The following is a 21,286-nucleotide window of genomic DNA, read 5'->3' as shown; positions in this document are numbered from 1 at the left end:
AATATAAAAATCATCATGTTTTTACCAATAACAGAGTTCTGTAAATGTAAGGCATCTGCCACAGTCTCAAATGTTCCATCACAAGGACTAGGACTAGCATCATCCTTCCCTGACATCTTCAGTCTGGTAAAAGCTTTGGTTCTACTCAAAGCAGAAGTATTGGCAGAGACCTAAAACAGTTTATTGTATTGTTTGTCAGTGATTTTGTTATTATATATGTAGACTATTTATCCCTATGCCTTTATTAAAATGTTGCTGTTTGAAAGCAGAGGTAAAAATTCTTATGATTGTGCAGTTTTATCACTTGTTCATGAATTTAAATGTAATAATAGGGCTTGTATTTAAACTGTCATAAATTCAATATGTCTTTATATATTAATTTGGTCATATCCTAGCAGCTTAAAATAAATCAAATTTTTAAGTAAACTATGCTCGGATGTATGTGTGAAAGTTCAAATGTCATCAAATTTTTGACAATACAGATATGAAAATTAGACTTTACAATGGTAAGGTTTCATAATCTTACATAGACCATGGCACTCAACAAATTCTGGAGTTTTTTTTCAAAATTCTTTAATTTCAAACCATCTGATTGGTCAAGTAAATTAAGAAAAAAAAATTATGAAATTGCACCCTATACCTTAAATAATGTTCTGATATCTGAATCAGTGATTTTCTCTTTCCTTGTTATATAGGAAGAGTCTCTGAGACAGTAGTCAGGATGTATAATGTTATGTTGATGTAGTAAACCAGAGGACACACCATCAGAACACACAAGCTTGCTATGTATCTGTGTCGTCTTCACACGACTAGGCTGGGTTTGAATGGATGGTCTACTGTACTGGTTTACAGCTGGAAAGACATGAATAAGTTTGAGGTATTACAATGGGCTTTTGAAATAATGGTTAACAGTAAATCCTACAAAAAATCCATATCAGATACAGTGATATAGATCACTAGTACCATAGTTTATTCTATCAGTAAAACATATGAACTCCTACACTGCCAGATTACATGTAACCATCTTGTGTACATATATTGAATGAATAGAATAAAATATTGCAAGGAAACCACAATTTACATTTCATTAAAGCAAAATACCATATTTAGACCCAAAAAAATAGATAAAAGACTACTATATATAACCTTATCAAACATAAGGTCAAGTTACGGATTATAACAATTAGAGTTAAGAACTTAAGATATAAAAACCAGAAACTATAAAATGTACATGTAAAACAGAAAGCTCTACAAAAACTCACACAAAGGGCTTGCCTTGATGAATTAGTAACAAGTAAGTTATTTTTAAAATATACTTTAAGATCAAGATGCTGTAAAATCAGAATTTCATTGTTATAGTTTTATAACTACATCAATGAAGGCATCCAATTTTTTGTTAACAATTTCATAATATATGTATTTATCAAATCATCAAGAAAAGGTTGAATATTTAATCAAACATTATTTGTAGCACTGGCACTCAGTATAACATGTACGTACCAATTAAAGTTTATTTCATGCAAAATGACTACATTATATTAAATCAAAACTAAATGTATCGTTAGTAGAACTCCATGTTTGTTTATTATTTTTGTTGATGTATTCAACTGTCAACTGCTCACTACTATGATGCTGACTATCACTGCTGGGGTTACTTACAGAAGGGGGAAGGAAACTTGTTCGAAGCTTGTGAGAGGCTGCATGCAATCTAGGCCTCCTAGATGTCCCTAATTACAAAATTATAACTAAACTTATAAAAAAATATCAGCTAGAACAGAATACAAGAAGTTTTTACTAAGCATAAGTTTCACAGTTGGTATTTTGTTTACTTTTGTATTATTAAACTGAACTAATTATAAAATTGACATGACTGTTTCCCTGTTTATGGCCTTTACATATTCTAAGAAAGAAAATATACACAGGGATTCAAATTTATTTTCAATTGTGGAAGGACTTTGGTCCTGGACGTTCCTAGTTTCAAAACAATGGTCCATTTAAGGCAAACCAGAAGTCAGGACCTAGGTCATGAAATTTAAAATGTTTCAAGTCAGAAATCAAGGGTCCAAGACCTTAGACCAACACTTATTTGAAACCCCCATACATGTACATGTACTTTGGCTGCTATAATGAATTTATCAATAAGCTACATGTACATATGTTTACTAATAAAAAGTAAATTATATGATACAATGTATACCATACATAAGTATTACAAAATATTAAAGTAATACCAATTATAGGGAAAATGGATAGGAAGATATATTCATTTTTTTATAAACAGTTCTCACACATACATATATCTGTTTAGCCTTAGGCCATAACAAAACAAAATTTAGAAAGTGCTCCTTGACCCATGCCCCTAAGGTTTTTAAACCACCTCTTTCTTCATATTTTTGCAAATTTGAAAGTTAACCAGTACTTTAACTTGAACAAACTGTTAAGGAGTTAATTCTACTAAAATATTTCACTGATATTAAACCTGTGTATGATTTTGGATGTTTTTTTGTTGTTTTGTCAACAGTCAAGTACTGGTTTTAATACAAGAATGTAATCTACCATCTGCTAGATAAAATCTGTATTTTTTATCCTTTACTTCTCTAAATATTTTCTAAAATTGGCTGTTTCTCTTAAACACTGACTGTTTTGTTATGGCCTTACAATTAATGAATATTTGAATACAGCAAACTTCTAAGTAAATGAAATAAAATAATGAAACATTTATGTAAGCCATGGATCTAAAACTTCCAGTACTGTTTGTATTACAGTGTATATAGCCAGGTAATCAATTTGTTGAACATGTATATTACCACATCAGCATTTTTTACATGTAAGTTTCAAAGCCAAAATAATCTACATGTACTACATTTCAAATAATTATCATAAACAGATAAATAATAACAGTTAAAATTTTTGAATACAGTACAAATTTTAACTACTGTAATATTTAACAGCTGCCAAAATCACATACTGAGGCACTGAATGGTCATCTGGTATGTGTAAATGATGAATCATTACACTTTTGGGTAAAATAAATGTACATGTATAGTATGAATTACTTTTCTTTTTTTTAAATTTAATGGTAAAAAAACATGTTCACCTACTGGTCATTTGATAGACAACATGTACATCAATAGAATTCTCTACATGTATTATTTAGATTCATGTATTACATATAAATAAAACAAGCCACTAAGGTTATTCTTCACACCTCTATGTTTATAAGCATCTGTATAAGTAAAGCTTAGAGTGGTGTTGGTACCCTGTAAAGTGTAATCCTGTGATGATTCAAAGTGGGTATCGTAATTCACAACTGCGTCAAATGAATCTAGGTCAGTCTGCGGCTCTCCTTGTTCAAAGGTCACCTGCTGGAGAGTCAGCTCAAAGGGCTCCATAAGAATGGCAACAGTTCCACATCACTTGGACTTGCTACCTGAAATAAAATTATATATGTGTGATAGATTTAATCTGAAATATTGAGGAAGATTTCAATAAATTTTAGAAAGTTATCTACTGTTGTCAGGATTTTAATAAATTCTTGCCACATCTTTGATTTTTATATTTTCTTAATTGCCATAATGAACATATACTCTACCAGTTTATATTTTTATATTTTATAACAGGTTTTTAAAAAAACACACATATGATAGACTACTAACAAGTCAAAGCAATAGATTTAAAATTTCATAATGAAAATTATTTTTTAAATAAGACCTGAAGAAGTTTCATCAAAGTTATTCTTTTTTCACAAAATAGTACAACTATAATCACTTTCACATTTATTATTCATCTGTATAAATAATCAAATTCGTGAAACCTTTACAGTGGCCTATGAACATAGAAGCAACTTCTAGCCATTTAAAGAGGTAGTCCTAAGGTAAGGGACATAACTCTTTCAAACCATGTTCCCAAGCAGTAAGGTTGAAGGGACAAATACAGTAAAATAGTCGTTAATGGTAAGAAATAACTTAATTTTGGTCAATCACTTTAACTAATGAAATAAACTCTATATACAGGGGGTAGTCCTAGGGTAAGGGACACAACTCTTACAAATCATTGGAACAGTTGTATTCAGCATTTGACATTAACCTCATATAAGCATCGAAGCAACTCGGACTGATTTCATTCTGTTTAAAATGAAAGCTTGATAGGCTTTGATGAAATTGAATATGATACAAGCATACATTTTTGTATCATTGATTTCAAGAGTTAAGTCCCTTACCCTAGGTCTAACTCCTTAAAGCATAAAACATCCAGTCACTTCTTGATTGGCTAAGTCAGAAACCAGGGGCTGCTCTGGCTTCTAAAATTCTGTTGCCAGAAAAATCGCCAGCTGCCATTTTTTGTCGCCAATTTTCAGAAATTAGAGGCAAAGGTGCCAAAAATATGACAGTATTAAGTCTACTGATGAATTATCTTTGTCAATTCAACAAAATAACTTCCCAATATTCATGACATACAATGTACATGCATGTACCAAGATTCACTCTTGATGCATGTATAAAGCAGGTTTTTAGCTCTAGTCTGTCACTTTCATATGCATAAAAAATAAGGTATTACTCCAGAAACAGGTATTTAATTTCTATCAAGGACTTTATATAACTATTCTCATATAGTCCCTGATTTTATAACATGTTCCCCTTTGTCCTTTATGGTCTAATTTATCTTACAGTATAATTTGATTTTTTTTAATTTTTAACAAACTGGATTCTTTTTTTCAAGTGATAAACTTTCCAACAAACTACATTTTGTACCATGAACCATTAATTGTGTCCCTGTTTAATTATTTTGATATCTGAGTAGTATTTCCTTAATTAGATTTTGGGAATCCCAATTTTATTTGTTAACCGATTTTCCCGCCAAAAAAGTCACATGGCACAAGTGTAAACAAATGTCATCCATTTTCTTTCATCAATTCTTTCATTTCTAAGTGTTTAGACACTTCCCGACAGGATAATCATTGATAATTGGATTTAATTTATTCTGTCATTAGGTAAGTCTGTTTCTGAATGTCGCAGGGCTGTGAAGCTTGTACATGTATGTAGCCACGTGCACATGGCCATAATTATGTTTACCTTTGACCAGATGATGCAAGTTTTGATTGGCTCAATAATATATTTACATATGATTGACACCTCCCATGAGGATATTGTCAGTCACGGTCGCCTGGTCTAATTACCTTTAATTGCCTTCAGTTGTAAATTTGTCATAGTCAATTAACTCTGACCAGGTGTCAACACAATTGTTTAATTAGAGAGAATATCCGTTGCTGATAAAATTCCTGTCAATTTTAATGTACAAAACCTAGGTGCCAAGAAAATCGCCAACTGGTTATTTCTGTCTCCAGATAAAATAAAAAATCACAAATTGCGACATTGGTGAAGCACAATGCGACCCCTGAGAAATATAATTCTTTTTGACATGAATGCAGTGTGTGTGTCATAGGAAGTCTCCCTAATTCCTGAGTGTTGGTCAAGACATCACCCATTATAACAATTTGTAATGGGAGTGTGTTTTGTGTCCCAGGGGTATTTTGGGATGGCGGTTAAATGTCCTCCTTCTTCATTAATATTCCCACCCTTTGGCAACTTTTCATGATCCCAGTATATTTGTAAACATTCCAGCCCGGTCATGGAAGTTACCAGGTAGCTAGGCCAGGACTCATGACATCACCTGGAATATGATATTATGTCACATTCATTGGGATTGAGGCCTTCAGATAGCAGACACCAACAGGGTTTTCATTATTTTTTGTAATGCAGGTACCTTTGGTTTTGTAGGAGGTACTTTTCATCATTTTGTTTAATAAAAATGTATGAAATTTAAAATTCTGAAGGTACCTTTCAGTAGTTTAAAAGGTAAAAGTACCTGGTACCGCCTATTAATGAAAGGCCTGCACCAATGGCAATATTTGTTTGAAATCTTACCGATAACAGGTAAAGGCAAAGGTAAATTTCATTTATTGTCAGTGAATACGAATGCGTGTACAAGTCAACAATTAACATTAATAAGCTCTGTAGATTTTTTCACACCGACAGCCGAAGTTACAACTGTTTGGCTTATATGAGCATCCCGCATGGTTGCAAGGCTTGTGGCGGAAGAAAACCTAATATTCCAGGCTGAAAAATCAGTGAAACTACCAGGCTAGGCTAGGTTCCTGGAAACCTGACACATACATGTATGGGACTCGAACATTGACCATGTGATAACAAGTCCAGCTTTTAAACCATGCAGCCACCCTACCCTCATAAAATGGGACAAAACAGCTAAAACATTTTTAATTTTACATCAAGTTACAAATTGGTAAGACTTGTTATTACATGTATTAGCACAACAATACAACTTTATATCGAACACACATAATAGTAACTTGGTTTGGTAAATATTACACAAATAATTTATTGAAATGAACAGGATCATTTCATCCTCCTGAACTTGGATACAGCAACAAGACAACCAACATACCAATGAAACAAGATCCTGCAACAAGCTCTGATACCTCAAACTTGACACAAGGACATAAGCAAAGCCTAAATCACATTTTCTTTAGACTGGGCATCTCATGCTTATGACACAGTCAGTCGTCTTTCTGGTAACATTAGCCTCAGAACACTATATCTTAAGATTTCTAGTATGGACCACATGGTCATAGACACTGCTGTTGAGTCTTGAGACTTGACATGGTTGTTTGTCCCGGATACTGTATCATTTCTATAAGTTTAACAAGGACTGAAGTGGTAACGTGGGCATTCTTAAGTATTTCTTTAGGTCCACTGTGGTATAAAAAAAATTACGCAAATCATACCATATCTAGATGTCTGTTTGCGGCTTGTTGGCACAAGTGTCAAAATATTGTTTGTTGTCTGCCACTTCCTGCCAAGTTGACTAACCAACCTAAAACTGAGACCACGATCCCGAGCAGTAAGGTTGAAGGGGCAAATACATTAAAATAGTCGTTAATGGTAAGAAATAACTTAATTTTGGTCAATCACTTTAACTAATGAAATAAACTCTATATACAGATTTTTAAATCAAATATCTGTATATTCTACTTCCCTTACAATTTTTATGAACTGTTCGGATGCCCTCGGATTATAGCCATCTACCCTCTGATTAGAATGGCGGGAAATTCAATAAACTGCAAACAGCTGACAGAATAGCAATAATATGTCTATCATAGCAACCAGATTCTTTTTTACTGTTTTGTACACAACTTGCAGCATGAAGGTATTGTTGGAATATTATATTCCCCCAAACCGTAGAGCTATGATTAACTACAGGGTATACCCAAATCAAAAATACATGTATCAGAACTGACTACACTACAGTCTACAATGTACAAACGTGTACAAACCTGAAATCCTGTTTGTGGTTAAAAATTAGAAGCTTCTGACTATTGACAATCAAGGGGCCTAACATCAACCATAGCACAAAAGCCCAGGCCTTCACATTATACAAATACAAATATTTTACAAACACATTTACAGTAAATGGTTATGACACAATACACAAATCCAAACATACAAAATGGACAGTTCTAATAATAACCATATTGAAAATCTGGAGTGGGGTGCCTTAAACTAATGCTTTATTTAATTGATAAGGCTAAACATTTATTTATTTATTCAATTAAGGCTTTCAGAATAATCAAACAGTTACTGTTTAATGTTAAAGATACATGTATATTATTTCATACATGCCAACTAACTCAATTCAGGCACGTTTTTCACGATTTTTACCATGTCACCCACAAACACAATTTATCAGGTCAAATTTGTCCCAAAACCCAATTTTGTCAAAATTACCAAGAAAAATCCTAATTCAAACCCCTAAATTCATGTTTCAATCACATTTCTCCGATTGAAATTTCTGAGAAAAGGTGTTAATTACTGTCTAAACTGGTAAAGGAATGTTTAATGACCTGCATATAATTCTTGAGGAGCAATCAGCTGATCAGGATTATCGACGATTGACAATTAGAAATTGAATCTGGATTGGATCTATCACTATTTTATGAACAGCCAATCACTTTCTTAAGAATTACATCTACTGCACAATTAATTAATTAAATACTGTCAATTTAATAGGTCTAAAATTTGTAGAACCACATAAACAAATTATAAATATCAGTGTTTATTCAAAATGAGTTGCCTCCCCTACAATTTTCAGTTATTTTTTTATTATTTCAATAGTACAGAATATTTCACGAAAGTTTTGTTTGCAATAGCTAAAAGAAATACTATATATTGTAAATTGTGATGATTTTTTAAATTTGGTAGCTGCCAACTTTTGAAAATCCCCATGGGGCTTTTCAAGAGAGGCACACAAAAAGGACAATTTTGCAACGTTTTTGCAAGCTGAATGTGTTTTACTGTTGTAATGTATGAATGAGACAACCACTGCAGTAATGCAGGGCCTTTTTTCAGTTGAACAGCATGTGCATGCAATGTAATGAATTGATGTTTGTAAGCCCCTTTTTGTGGTGGATTACGACAAACCTAATTGAAATGCTGAAGTTTAAATTCTAAATAATAAGTGAGAAAACATATCATGTATTTCTTCCATCATGAAATGCATAGTGCACATCTTCTTTACATGTACATATACTTCTTCAGGAACCTCGATTTACATATATTGTAATGAATTAATAACAGACCTCAGCATTGTCACACTAATGTACAATGTATCACAAGCTATGCTTGGAATTGAAAACATTTCTCTCACTATTTGAAACTTGGGCGCCTTTTTTTCATTAAATGCATATTATGAGATGCAGCATATGTGGAAATGTAACAAAAATTCAATAATGCAGCAAATACGGTTACTTTTGGGGATATATTGGTAGCCTCCCCTCTCAATTGCAAGAGAGTGAGCACTAATCCTAAATTTACAAACTGTGAATCTGTCAGATTTAAATTTGCATACATTGATGTAAGCAAGACTGCAATTTGATTTGTATATGACACAATCATTTGTAACTTGCACAACAAAAAATTTAAATTGTTTAATTTATGCCTACAAAGATTTCACGTCAATCAGTCCCTTTGTGGATCTGTCCCTGGTCGATCCATCCCCAAATGGATCAGCCCCTAATTTAATCCCCAATCATAAACTTGATACATTATGAATTCATACATTTAAAACATTAAACTTGAATGTTGAAAATGATCTTATCCCTTTATTATGTCTTTAAATTGTACAATATAAATGAATAGATCATAATTCATAAAATGTTATCAGTACTAGACATTCATTATTGAGTACAGTTTACGGTAATTACATACAGGGAGTGTATATGGAGGGAAAAGTCACTTACAAGTGACTTGTAATGATCTGTATAGAACAGTGCTGTTGTTATTTGGCTATTTATTTACCTGATTTTTCTCAAATTTCTCTGTTGAAAATAGGATAACTTTGCTAATAGGATTTGTTAAAAACCACTGGACGGATGTTGATGAGTAGTATCCCAAATTAAAGATAGAAGATTGGAGAATGCCAAGATATATTTTATTATTTATTCAAGATAAGAAGTTCTAATACAAATATTTTCCATTTCAAAATTAGGTCTTTTTAGACAAACATAAGCAAATAAATCATTTCTTTACTGTTTATTTCTTTCATGAAAACTGATTTGTTCAACGTGTCATAGTTTCCCTTTCCTCTTTCGTCTACCCTGGACTTGACTTTTTATGAGCAACTTGGTGGGTGTTTCTAGAAAAGCAGAGGACGCTTACCTGCCTGTGCACCTGGTCCATGCTCCCAGTTTTCAGTGGAGTCTGTGTTGCTCATTTACTTTTGTTACTTTGTATGTATGATTTTAGTTACTTCATGTTCTTTGTTGTGTATGTCTGTTTTCCATGTCTGATCTTGGTCCCTGGATTACATTCTTTTGATTACCACTAGGACCTTGGTTCCCTTGATTACTCTTTTAAAGGTTCAGAAAGTATGATTTGTCATTGAATGTTTGTGAAAACTATTTTATTTATTAAAATGAAATTAATAACAACTGAAAGAGAAAAATCTGCTGAATTGCAATGACTATTTTTGATAAGTGCTTTCAAAAGCAATAAAATGACAAATAAATGAATGTACCTATGTCCTTAGAAAGAAATCTAAAAATTTTCATTTTCCTAAACTATACCCCAGTAAACTGTTAATCATTGTGTCTTTCTGTTTGTTTAACCATATGAATTTACTACCAATTTAAAGATAAAAAACTTCTTTAAAATGATATGATTTTTATGACATAATAATGAGTTTGAAATACTTAATTAACAGTTGGAAGTTTTCCAATTTCATTAATTTTCCCGGTGGCAATCACTGAATTAATTTTTTATTCTACAGGTAATTTTTGACATTTTTATTATATTTTAGTGTTTTGAGAACACACCCTTCCTCTATATTTTCATCATAAGTTTGTCGTTATCAATTTGTCAATTTCATAACTTAATAACTAAAATCATGAATAATTTCCCTCCCTCTCCTCCCAGTATGTATATATGTCAAATGGAAATCTTATATGCATTAAGTTTAAGCAGTATAAAGACCAGGGAAGCACAGTTATTTTTACACTATATATAGATTTTGTTAAGAGTGACCAGTCCCTGTAATACAAAGTCCCTGTTTATATATAATAATACATTACAAAATTTTTCAACTTAAGTTATTTTTTTTTTAATCATTTAAGGGTTATTGTTTTCCATTTACTTGTTTTTAATTATTTTAACAAGTTCAATGCAGCATCAATGTCTTCCCAAAGTTTGATTAAACGTGAAATAATGAACAACAAACAGTTACTGAGTAAGAAAAATTTTGCTTCTTTTTAAATAAAAGAAAATGAAAAACCTCTCACCCTTTCAAATATTGCAATGCTGTATCCATGACTATTAATATAAATAAATAAAATCGTCTGTAAATAACAAGTTTTGGTATTTGACACTAAATTTTATACATATAAATTTATACAATATTATTATTCAATGGGATGGAAAATCTGGGGATGGATCGACTTGGGGCTAGATAAAGTTAGGGACGAAGAAGTATGGGGATGGATCAACCCGCAACCCCTACAACATAGAAATTATGCCTTCTGGTTAGGGTCACTTTGGTATGCTAACATTAGATTAATGACACTAGATTACAACCTTTGAGTTTCTGTCATTTGTGGAGTTTTTATTTAAGTTTACATGCCCCAGCAAGTCAAGAGATAAGATTAATTTTAACCGTTATCTGTTAACACTGAGTAATTTCCCTTAAGGTAGGAGATACGTAAATATCGCGTCCTAGAATTTTTCTGAAATTTTGCATATGGAAAGATAGACTGGAATGCAATCATATGACAGAAAAAAATGACATCGTATCGGATTTCGTTTTCTAAGTATATCGATTTGAAATATTCTAGAACAATGATGAAAATACAAAGGATATGTAGGGAAATTGTTAAAAACAACAGTTATTAAATTTTTTCTTAGTATTGTGAAATAACGGTGCCTAGAATTTTGTTAAAAAAATAGTATTTAATTATCATCTTTAATAGCTATCAAAAGATGTATAAAAATCACTTGACAACGGAACTCGTTAACCTGTCATGCTCTCCTAAAGTGGGAATACTTACCTTTTTTTTTTTTTTTTTCGGTAACGTCAAAATTTATTTTGGTGACGTCACATGTCTTTACATGTTATACAGTGTAAATGAAACGCTAGGCTTGCTACAACACTTGTTTCATGTATAGTACTTGTAGCAAAATTAGTGAACGGAAAGCCCTGGACACAGTTTTGTCTTCAGTTTCAAATGAATTCAAAGATGTTGGAAAAGGGAATTAAAATACCGAAAAGGCAAAGAAACAAAGTTTTTCAAGAAGAAGGCGATTTACAAATAAATGTAGCATTGTTTAACCATTTCATTTCAGATTGCTATATTTTACGAATGCATTCTCTGTATATTTATTTATTTTCTTACACATATTTGTATGGAAAAAAAAAGATGTCATCAAAATTTTTAAAAAAAATGGATACATGATCGCTGCATTATTGTATGGCCTAAATTATAAAAAAAAGCTCAATGAACATGTGATTTGGTAGGCGTGATATTCAATGAAGTCATTGTATTCTTACTGAAGGAGACACCAGCTGACAGTGATAGGAAAGCTGGGAAATCTTCTGAAGTATTATACAATAGATGCCTTAGAATTGAGATACTGATTTTATGGATTATATTACAGTGAATTTATTCCCCTGCATGAGGGGAAATGCGACATACCGGTGAATTACGAATTACGTATAATTCTGTCCTAATCCAATCAGCTGATTGTAGCACATACCAATTCTAATTACGTTCTACCCTCCACTATACGTATAGCTGCATGTGCTCATAACAACCTTGTTGGAAATACATCATAACATAGCTTTTCATGGCATTTTTTCATGATGGGTCTTGGGTTTTTGTTTTTTTTTTGACACGGGGCTTATAAATGTCAGACATGAAAAAAAATGCATTCTACTTGTGTAATGTGCACCTGCCAAACTACTGTAACCCCGTCCACTTCCTTCTTTTTTGCAAACCCTTGTCAAAGGCAACTGATATTTCATGGGGTATAGTAATTTTGATCATGCAGTTTTCTAAGGAATGGTGTCAGTCTCAGTATGGTGTTATTTGTAGCTTTTAAGTTATAGCTTATCAACTGATAACAAACTGTATTATGAGAAGTACATGTACATGTAAAAAAGGGCATCTGGAGTTCGCTAACTTGAATTTTGACTTGAAAAACTTAAAAAAAGACAAACTAGTAGTTTGTAGTTCAACTATGCAAGATGTCAGTGAGTTTTGTGTTAATTCATCTAGGTGTTCCATGTAAACTGACAACAAACCTGAATATCACATAAACTGGTGCACTGCTACAGTGCCAATTGAATTTTATTGTGCTACTTTAAAGACAAATTGATTGTCATTTGTAATCAGAATGGTGAATTTAAATAAATGAGCTTAATTTTGACAATTTACATGTACAACATTAAGCTTGTGTTTAGATACGTTTGAAAACGATCCCGATTCTTTCCTTCTATCTTAACCCTATTTTTGCAATTTGACTATTAATTTAAACAATTGATGTAAATTGATTCAGTACAAGAGTGGTTTGATTTATTTGATAGTTTGTTGTAGGGATGCCAATTAGATATCTTACGCTTTTTCCCTCGACAAAAATATAACACACACTTCCCATACAAATGATTTTAAATTATCGTTCGTCTAACTTTTTTTTCATATATATTTTAATCGTAGAAACATGACTTGTCATTTATTTTTAATTGGAGGAAATTTCCAAATTTCTCATTTTTTCATAAAGAGTACTCCCTAGACCATATCTTCACTCAGATTTGCAATTATGCTAGAATAGAGGAGAATTATATACAGTTTTTACACCCTGTCAGCATATCTGTCAGATGTCTACTACTCTTCTATCATGGCCCGTCTCCATTCCAAATTGTCGTTATTACTTTCGTGTGCATTATTTTTTTTCTTTCTCGTGAACATCTTATGGTCTTTCTTTTTCACAAAGGTTACGTTGTTTAGTATAATACAGTTTACAAACGAAATATTCACGGGAATTTCGATCGCCATCAAACATTTTTTAGTCTGTGGTCAAAGGGAAATAACTCGCATAGTAAAGGCAACGACAATGTTTTTCTCGTAATCCGCTAGGGGCGTTCATTTACGTAACTCCTACCTTAAAATGATAATTTCTGTTCATTTCATAATTTTCTCTAACAAAAAATTAAGGCTATGTTAACAAGAATCCACTGTTCAACATGTATATCTGGGATAAAAATTTTTAAATTGAGCTATTTTAATGACATTAAGAATTTCAATGAGCCATTTAACATTCTTTCTTCAAATTTTGTATTTTAACGGGACATTTTTACCTGGAATATGATAAGTAACACATGTCCCTACTTAATCACTGATTCATGCATGGATAATGGCTAGAAAATAGAAATACTTATTGTTGATCAGAATCAATATATAATTATTTTCTGGTAGAAACCAGCTCAATCAAAATGCTATATTGAGTAATATAATGAAATCTGAATCACTATTATTACTTTTATCTACAGTACAAATGTAAATATAGATGGTAATACTGTTTTTTACATTACTCTTTTCATTCTGATTTCTTTTAGGTGACTTGGTCTAAGGATGAGTTAGAAATCAACAAGACACTGATTGATGAAACCATTGAGGTATACACTGAACTAGCAAGTCCTACAACACCAGTAAAACCAACTTTAACCATGTCATCTACTCTGTCTCCAACTAGAGGTAAGATTATTAAACTTTTTTTAGGATTGTCAGCGTCATCTGCACACATATAGATTAAACTATAAATTGTAAATCAATAAAAGACATTAAATGACCACCTTTCACAACTAGGTTTTTGGGTTTGGTTTAGACAGATTTTTGCCTTTGTTAAAAGTTACAATGATTCATTTTACAGGAAGGCCTGCAGAATGTTATACAGACTTGACAGCAAGGTCCGGACACATAATTTCACCATCATACAGAGGTCGTACTGAAATGATCCAATGCTATTGGGTGGTGAATGTACCTAGTGGATACCGTGTGAGATTGAAGTTCATGCACTTTAACCTACCTTTATCCTCATCTAAGGATAGATGTATAGATGGCTTTGTCTTGTATGGTTCCTATGATAACCAAGGTCATAAGGTCAGTGGTTATGAGATGTGTGGATCCACACTGCCACCTGTTTATGAATCCTTAGACAACAGATGTTGGATTTATTACCAGTTGGTTACAGACAGAAATTCTGCCCATTTTGAGCTTGTGTTTGATGCTATTACTACTGATCATGAACGTATGTAAAATAAATTCATCATCTCAGTCAAATAATCACTGGATGTTGCCTACTATGGGCCAACTTTAGCAGTCTATTGTTTTTAAAAATGAATGATATGTGAAGAGAAATAAGTACCTTTTTAATTCCAGAACTGGATTATACAGGTCCAGTCCTCAATATACATATATAAGTCAGAAAAAATCCAGAAGTAGGAAAATCAAGAGAAAAAACCATTATTATGTCAACAAAAACTTCCCAGATGTAAACATAAAAGCCTAAATATGCTATGTTTTTTTTTTAAATTAAGCTGCATCATGTTTGATATGTACAAAGTTCATTAATTTGTTCTCGACTGAAGTGTATGTTATCTGAGCAGACATGCGTATTTAATACCATTATTTTACAGATGGTTTTAGTCTGGCCTGGTTGTCTATGTTACTCATCATTCTTCCATGTATTGGAGTGGCCTTCTATTGTTATTGCAAGTAAGATAGTATTACATGTAGGTCAGGCGATACAATATATCTACCTTGTATTAGAGTCACCGTCTATTGTTATTGCGAGTAAGATAGTATTACATGTAGGTCAGGCGATACAATATATCTACCTTGTATTAGAGTCACCGTCTATTGTTATTGCGAGTAAGATAGTATTACGTGTAGGTCAGGCGATACAATATATCTACCTTGTATGAGAGGTACCTTCTATTGTTATTGTAAGTAAGATTGTATAAGATGTAGGTCAGGCAATACAATACATCTATCTTGTATTGGAGTGGCCTTCTATTGTTATTTTAAGGAATATAAATACCGGTAGATAATTTTTTTTATAAGTTGGAGACATTTTTCTTGAATAGGTGAGTGCTAGTTCTTTTGAGATTATGGATAGACATTTGAATTTGAACTGTTGTTACTATGTGATGATTTGTAATTTAGCATGTGTTCATGAATAATAAACTTAAGTGTCAGTCCCTGTAAGAATCAGGCAGTAGGTGAAACATGGCATGAAGAAAACCCCATCATTTTGAAAGTGTAATTTGACTATTTACACCATCAGAATCAACGAAAACAGACAAGATTTTCCATGTCATGCTGGACCATTGAGTTAAATTTCATTGAAATGCACTGAAAATGAACATTTCAAGGGCAGATAACTCTGCCAAAATCCACATTTTTCTAAGATTCTATTGAAAAATTTCTGAGCAAAGCCAGCGATGCAGAGATCAAATAATGGTCTTTTAAAATAGAGAAAGTATCCTTGAGTGATATTACATTGTCAGATCGGTGGGGTTTTGACATGCATGTTTCTGATATTTCCCATTTTGCCTGATTCTTACAAACACTTACACTTAAATGTAACACAACATGGCAAGGTATCATTCAATATCCCATTAGATGTCCTTTTTTGTTATAATCTTTTAGAAAGAAGAAGAAACAAGAGCAACACAGAAGAGATGAGGAGATGTATCAAAGATTTAAGAAGAAACATATCAGAAACCAAACAATACTATTGTCTAAAAGGAAGAGTTCTGTTGGCAGAAAACAAAGTGACGTACAAATAACAGTATGGCTTATTGTCTCATTAAATATCTTATGTTTGAAAATATCTAACTTATGAGCTTAGGAATGCAATAAAATATATGTAAGCATCTTTCCCTTTATGAATAATCACTCTGTTTATGGGGAGTATCTATTCAAGTAAAGGAGTAACAGGTTTGTGTTCTCATTTATCCACAAATTTGTGTTCATTAAGGGAAATTTTAGTGTTTACCAGAATGCTGATGTAACTGTGAAATGACATTGGATCTATGTGAAATTGGGTATAATAAAGATTCAAGATTTGTAACCCTTGAACAACCATAGATAGGGACAATTCGATTTTTTGAATAATCAATGAAGAACAGGTTGAGGATTTTTCTTATAATTTTCCATGGGCTAAAAAAAAGCTTACTCACTAATGTTTTTTTCCCTTTTAGTTGTCTAGGCCATCAGATGATCCTGAGTATATACTCAAGAGGTATTTTGATTCTAAAGTGTCATCTATAAGGGACTCTGGAGCTTATGAAAATTTTGTTCCTGGGAACTTTCATGTCCGTAGAGGTTTGTACACTATAATTTATTATGACTTGTTGTTGCAGATCCATAATAGAAGTGTTAGTAATGTTTGTTTCTTTACTTGTAGGATTTAATTAAGCTTTTCAGGTGTTGAAAATTCTTATGCGAGAACCCGAGCCCTGGACTTTTTCATCTTTTGTACACTAAGCCTGAACAATGTTGTGTCAAGTCCCAATCGATACAAATGCAATTTTGTTATCTGATATTCTTATGTTTAATTCTATGTTTGCAGGGAAGAAGACACAGTGTCAGTTGATTCCGTCTCCAGGTCTGATGCCTTGTCATCAGTTTTCCGTTTCTGCATTTTTTTAACAGTGAAACTGTAACTGAGCAACAATATTTTCCTCAAAAGTTGATCTTTATCATTCCAGCACTTGATTAATAAAATTTGTAGTATGTCAAAAAATGCGTCTGATCAAGTGCAGGTGTTATTCAGACTTGAGAATGACCAATTAATAAATTGATCTAGTGAATATCCATTCTAAAAATAAAGTTATAACTATTTATAGGTCAGGGAATAGATCGAGAAATATGGTCCAAATCAAGGGTCCGGGAATTTTGACAGCCCATGCTGGACATTTTATTGAACTTCAGCTGATGTTTTTGTCAGTCTTTTTACATGCTCAGATTGAAAATAAACTTTGTATGTAGTTATTTTAAGATAAATATTGGAAATTGAGTAATTTCATCACATACTGTCTTTTACAAAATATCAGAGCAAGTGAACGAGTTCGGTTTCGACCACAAGTGGACGTTCCAACAAGTAAACAAAACATCGTATCTCTCAGACTTTTTCATCACATAGGCAAACATGGTCTAAACCTTGAACTTTACAGAAGAAAATGCTTAAGAAGGATGATAACTCATTGATTTTTCCCAAATCCATATGAATTCGAAACAAATTTATGTTAATAAATTGTCATTTCAGAAATTTAGTCATTTTAAACATAAATTAGATTCCAGCTTATAAAGATGATTTTCTTCAGCTTTTTTCAAAACCTGATTTGACCATTACCATTCTTTTTTTTACCATATAATTACTTCCAATTCTGGTGAGTTTGCTTTCTTGCTGGTACTGTACAATCATCCCTTATCTTATAATGAAGTTATGAAATATCAAAAATAGTAATTATTTTTTTCTAATTTGGTGGGTTAAGGTAGATATAATTAATGATTCAATGTTTTTTTTATTCCAAATAGTATTTCTGTTGTCTTGCAAAGCTCTATGCACACATTGTTTTGTTGCAAAATTAATTTTTGGTAGATAAAAGTAACATGAAAGCTGTTCTTTAGTTCATTATCTGATATCATTTTTTTGCCAGAAAAAAATTTGCCAATTTCATTTGTATTTCACTTGAAAATCAGAAAAAAATAAATTATATATAACTATCCAAACTTCAACTGTTACTATATATTTGTAGTAATGATGCCATCAGCATACAGTACAGATATTGATGCTTCTGTTTTCTTCCAGGTAAGTGTGTCTAGTTAAGCTTTCTTGTTTTAATGGACTATGTCGGGAACAAAGTTTTAAAGGTGGAGAAAGAAATTATGACAAATATTAGGTTACAACCTGAATTGTATAATTTTTGGTAATCAATCAGCACAGATTTGTGAATACATAAACTAACATAATATTAGTTTTCTGCTTGAAGCTTCCTAGAAATCTTTGTTTTCAAATTCCACAAATTTACAAAATTTTGACAAACCATGAATTTTGATACCCATGAACTAAGGCCATCGTAAAAAAATTACTAGATTTTCATCCAACATTTTTCAAATTTTGGGTGGGCAAGCAAATTTTATTATCAAATTAAGTGAAAAATGCTGTTAATTTGAAAGAAATTGACTTAAGTTGGGAAAATATCAAAATAAACTTTTTCAGGGAGGATGAAAAAGTTCAGTTGGGAGGGGACAAGAATCTAGGATATTTTTTTCTATCTTGGCCTAATGTACTGTCATAGTACGCATTTAAGGATAAACATGCCCTCTCATGTATCACTTTCTATACATAAACTAACATGGCAGTTGCATAGTTAATTAGTCTCCTAAGAATTATAAGGGGTGAATCATGAGTCAAATGATGTGTTTACTTTTCATATGTCATATTAAGTACTCTTCAGAGTATTAGAATTCAACAATGATTTCATATAATCTTTCGTTAACATTTTCACTTCTCATAACTTTTACCAGAAAATCATGGCCCAGTTCATGAATAAAATGTCTTTAGCTTTTAAATTATTTTATTTTTTTGTATGAATGTTGAGTAATTCTTTTTCAGGACAGGAAAGATATCCCACATACTGATATTAATACTGGTACTAAAGTAACTATTGTAAAGAAACAAACACAAACACAGTGTCATAACTTAATTATTGAATTATGTTGTAATACAATTTGCATGAAATAAAACAGTTATAACTTTCCATGCAACTTGTTAACTAAAGCTAAGATATTTTAAATGGATAAATTGTTTCAATGATATCATTGGAAATAAAGTAGTGGCTTTATCCCAAAAAATCCAGTATATATATATAAATTTGTATATTAAACCCACCATTTAATGAGTTTGTGGTATATTGGGATAATTTTGTCCATTGGTACATCAAGGTTTGGTCTTTTTATAAAATGAATTGATTTTAAATTTGGTGTGTGGCTTTATATACTTGAGGCATACATAGTAATCAATTTTGGTTGCTGTTCAATATCAACTTCCTGTTTACTTAGACTGCTGTATGAGTGGGAGTATACCTAGTGTGACTCAGTGCAAATTCATGTTATTATTTTTCAGGATACACCTGACAGTCTTGATAGACGTGAAAGCTATTTTGGGGACAACAATTTCCTCACTATCCCCAAAAAGACCAGTCGTAGAGAACCACTGCCCACATACATGAGTTTCAGACAAGATTCTGTCAGTAACATTGACTCTGTTAGTTTTGATCCTAACAAAGCTATGACTGGGCAGACATCTGCTGTCATGGCAACCAGTAGGCAATCCTTTGGTAGCTTGGACAGCATTGATGAAGCACCAAGATATGAAGATCCACCTCCATACCATGCCAAACCTCAAGAAGTGACCAAAAATGGAAAGACTTCAAGGGAAGTATTTCCATACCAAACTTCTGACACATCTGTATTTTCAAATGAGCACCCTCGAACATTAGATCGGAAGAAAAAAAGAAGGAAGACATATACATCGTCATCAATGGTAGGTACTGGTAATAGAAGGAGACCCAAAAATTATTCCCTGACTTACAGTGGAAAGAGGCATCGACAATCACAAGACAGAAATTCACAGCTGAATGCTAGTGTAGCACAGCCAATGGATTCATACCGACCAGGGACTGGTCATCCTACTTTCTTGTCATCAACAAGCCTTCAAAAATTCAACAATTTCATATCTTCAACTAATCTACAGAAAGGGAAGTGGGAAGATATTTGCTGTTTAAATAACAGTGAGTATGGTTGGTCACCAGAACAATATTGCTCTGCCCAGAACTTGGCGGAGATGAGAGAGCTATGCAAGACTATGCCCCTTATTCATGTGTCATCACTTTCTTCATTGATACGAGAGCATAATACAATGTCATATGCTGGAAGCATGCCCAGCCAAGATCATGAAAGTAGCTCAACAACTAATAATGAAAACATGTCCCTCATTAATGAAGAAAGTGACACACTAGGAACAACCAAAGAATTTGATAACCCTGCATTTGTATTGGATGAGTCGCCACAGCAGGACAATAAAAACACAAATCTTCAGCGCACATGTTCTTTGGACGAAAACAAATCATTTGTTGATATAAATAACAATACTCAGTTAAATGAGTCAGCTCAGGAGAGCAAATCTTTTGTTGTGAATGAATTTTTTCCTGGGGAGAGTCAGTTTATACTGTTGGAGAGGGGAGAAACAATGGTTTAAAAACTGTTATTGGCTGGGAATCCTGATATTCTTGAAATGCATGTTTAAACTTTTTTGGTCATGAAACTTTTTAGTCTTTCATTTGACAAGATTATAAGCTATGCGACTATCTAGGCGGCATTTATTGCTTTTCAGTTTTGTTAAATTAATGCATTGAGACTCATTGTTACTCCGACACTGTCATTGTTACTCCGACACTGTCATTGTTACTCCAACATTGTCCTTGTTAGTCTGACATTGAATTTATTTTTTCGAGATATTTTGCAGAAATCTTTTTTTACAATATGTTTACTATTTATAAACCTTATTTATTTATAAAATTATTTACATATATATATATTATTTGTAATATATTGAAATAGTTATTTATTTCTATGTATAATAAAATTATTCTGCTA

The 21,286-nt window shown here is 32.3% G+C and overlaps 2 protein-coding genes across 5 annotated transcripts in view; one reads left to right on the top strand and one right to left on the bottom strand.

Moving 5' to 3' along the window:
* Positions 1-6,924, bottom strand: part of LOC148608257 (uncharacterized) — a 23,303-nt gene extending 16,379 nt beyond the window's left edge. Inside the window, exons 1-4 of one of the 2 annotated variants that reach the window (XM_088546286.1) lie at positions 6,803-6,924; positions 3,209-3,430; positions 641-852; positions 26-170 (exon numbers count right to left, since the gene is read on the bottom strand). In XM_088546286.1, the coding sequence (XP_088402412.1) occupies positions 26-170; positions 641-852; positions 3,209-3,392 (541 nt within the window). In that variant the 5' untranslated portion in view covers positions 3,393-3,430; positions 6,803-6,924. The remainder of the gene's footprint in view (positions 1-25; positions 171-640; positions 853-3,208; positions 3,431-6,802) is intronic. The other variant, XM_088546287.1, reaches the window with a different exon arrangement.
* On the top strand, positions 6,845-21,286 carry LOC148608256 (uncharacterized). Of its 3 annotated transcripts, none has more exons than XM_088546294.1 (8): positions 6,845-6,959; positions 14,176-14,314; positions 14,490-14,867; positions 15,256-15,334; positions 16,271-16,412; positions 16,825-16,948; positions 18,385-18,437; positions 19,755-21,286. In XM_088546294.1, the coding sequence occupies exons 1-8, from the start codon at positions 6,957-6,959 to the stop codon at positions 20,886-20,888; spliced, it is 2,052 nt and encodes a 683-aa protein (XP_088402420.1). In that variant the 5' UTR covers positions 6,845-6,956; the 3' UTR covers positions 20,889-21,286. The 3 variants fall into 3 exon arrangements, with proteins under 3 accessions (XP_088402420.1, XP_088402419.1, XP_088402421.1); XM_088546293.1 differs by lacking the exon at positions 6,845-6,959 and adding an exon at positions 7,108-7,224; XM_088546295.1 differs by lacking the exon at positions 6,845-6,959 and adding an exon at positions 11,044-11,104.

The sequence above is a fragment of the Perna viridis genome, chromosome 9 (genome assembly GCF_037379345.1).
Source record: "Perna viridis isolate PV_CMFRI_1.1 ecotype Kerala chromosome 9, ASM3737934v1, whole genome shotgun sequence".
In the NCBI taxonomy this organism is placed as follows: Eukaryota; Metazoa; Mollusca; class Bivalvia; order Mytilida; family Mytilidae; genus Perna; species Perna viridis.
The sequence above is the reverse complement of the archived record's forward strand: the minus strand, read 5'-3'. Positions and strand labels throughout refer to the sequence as shown.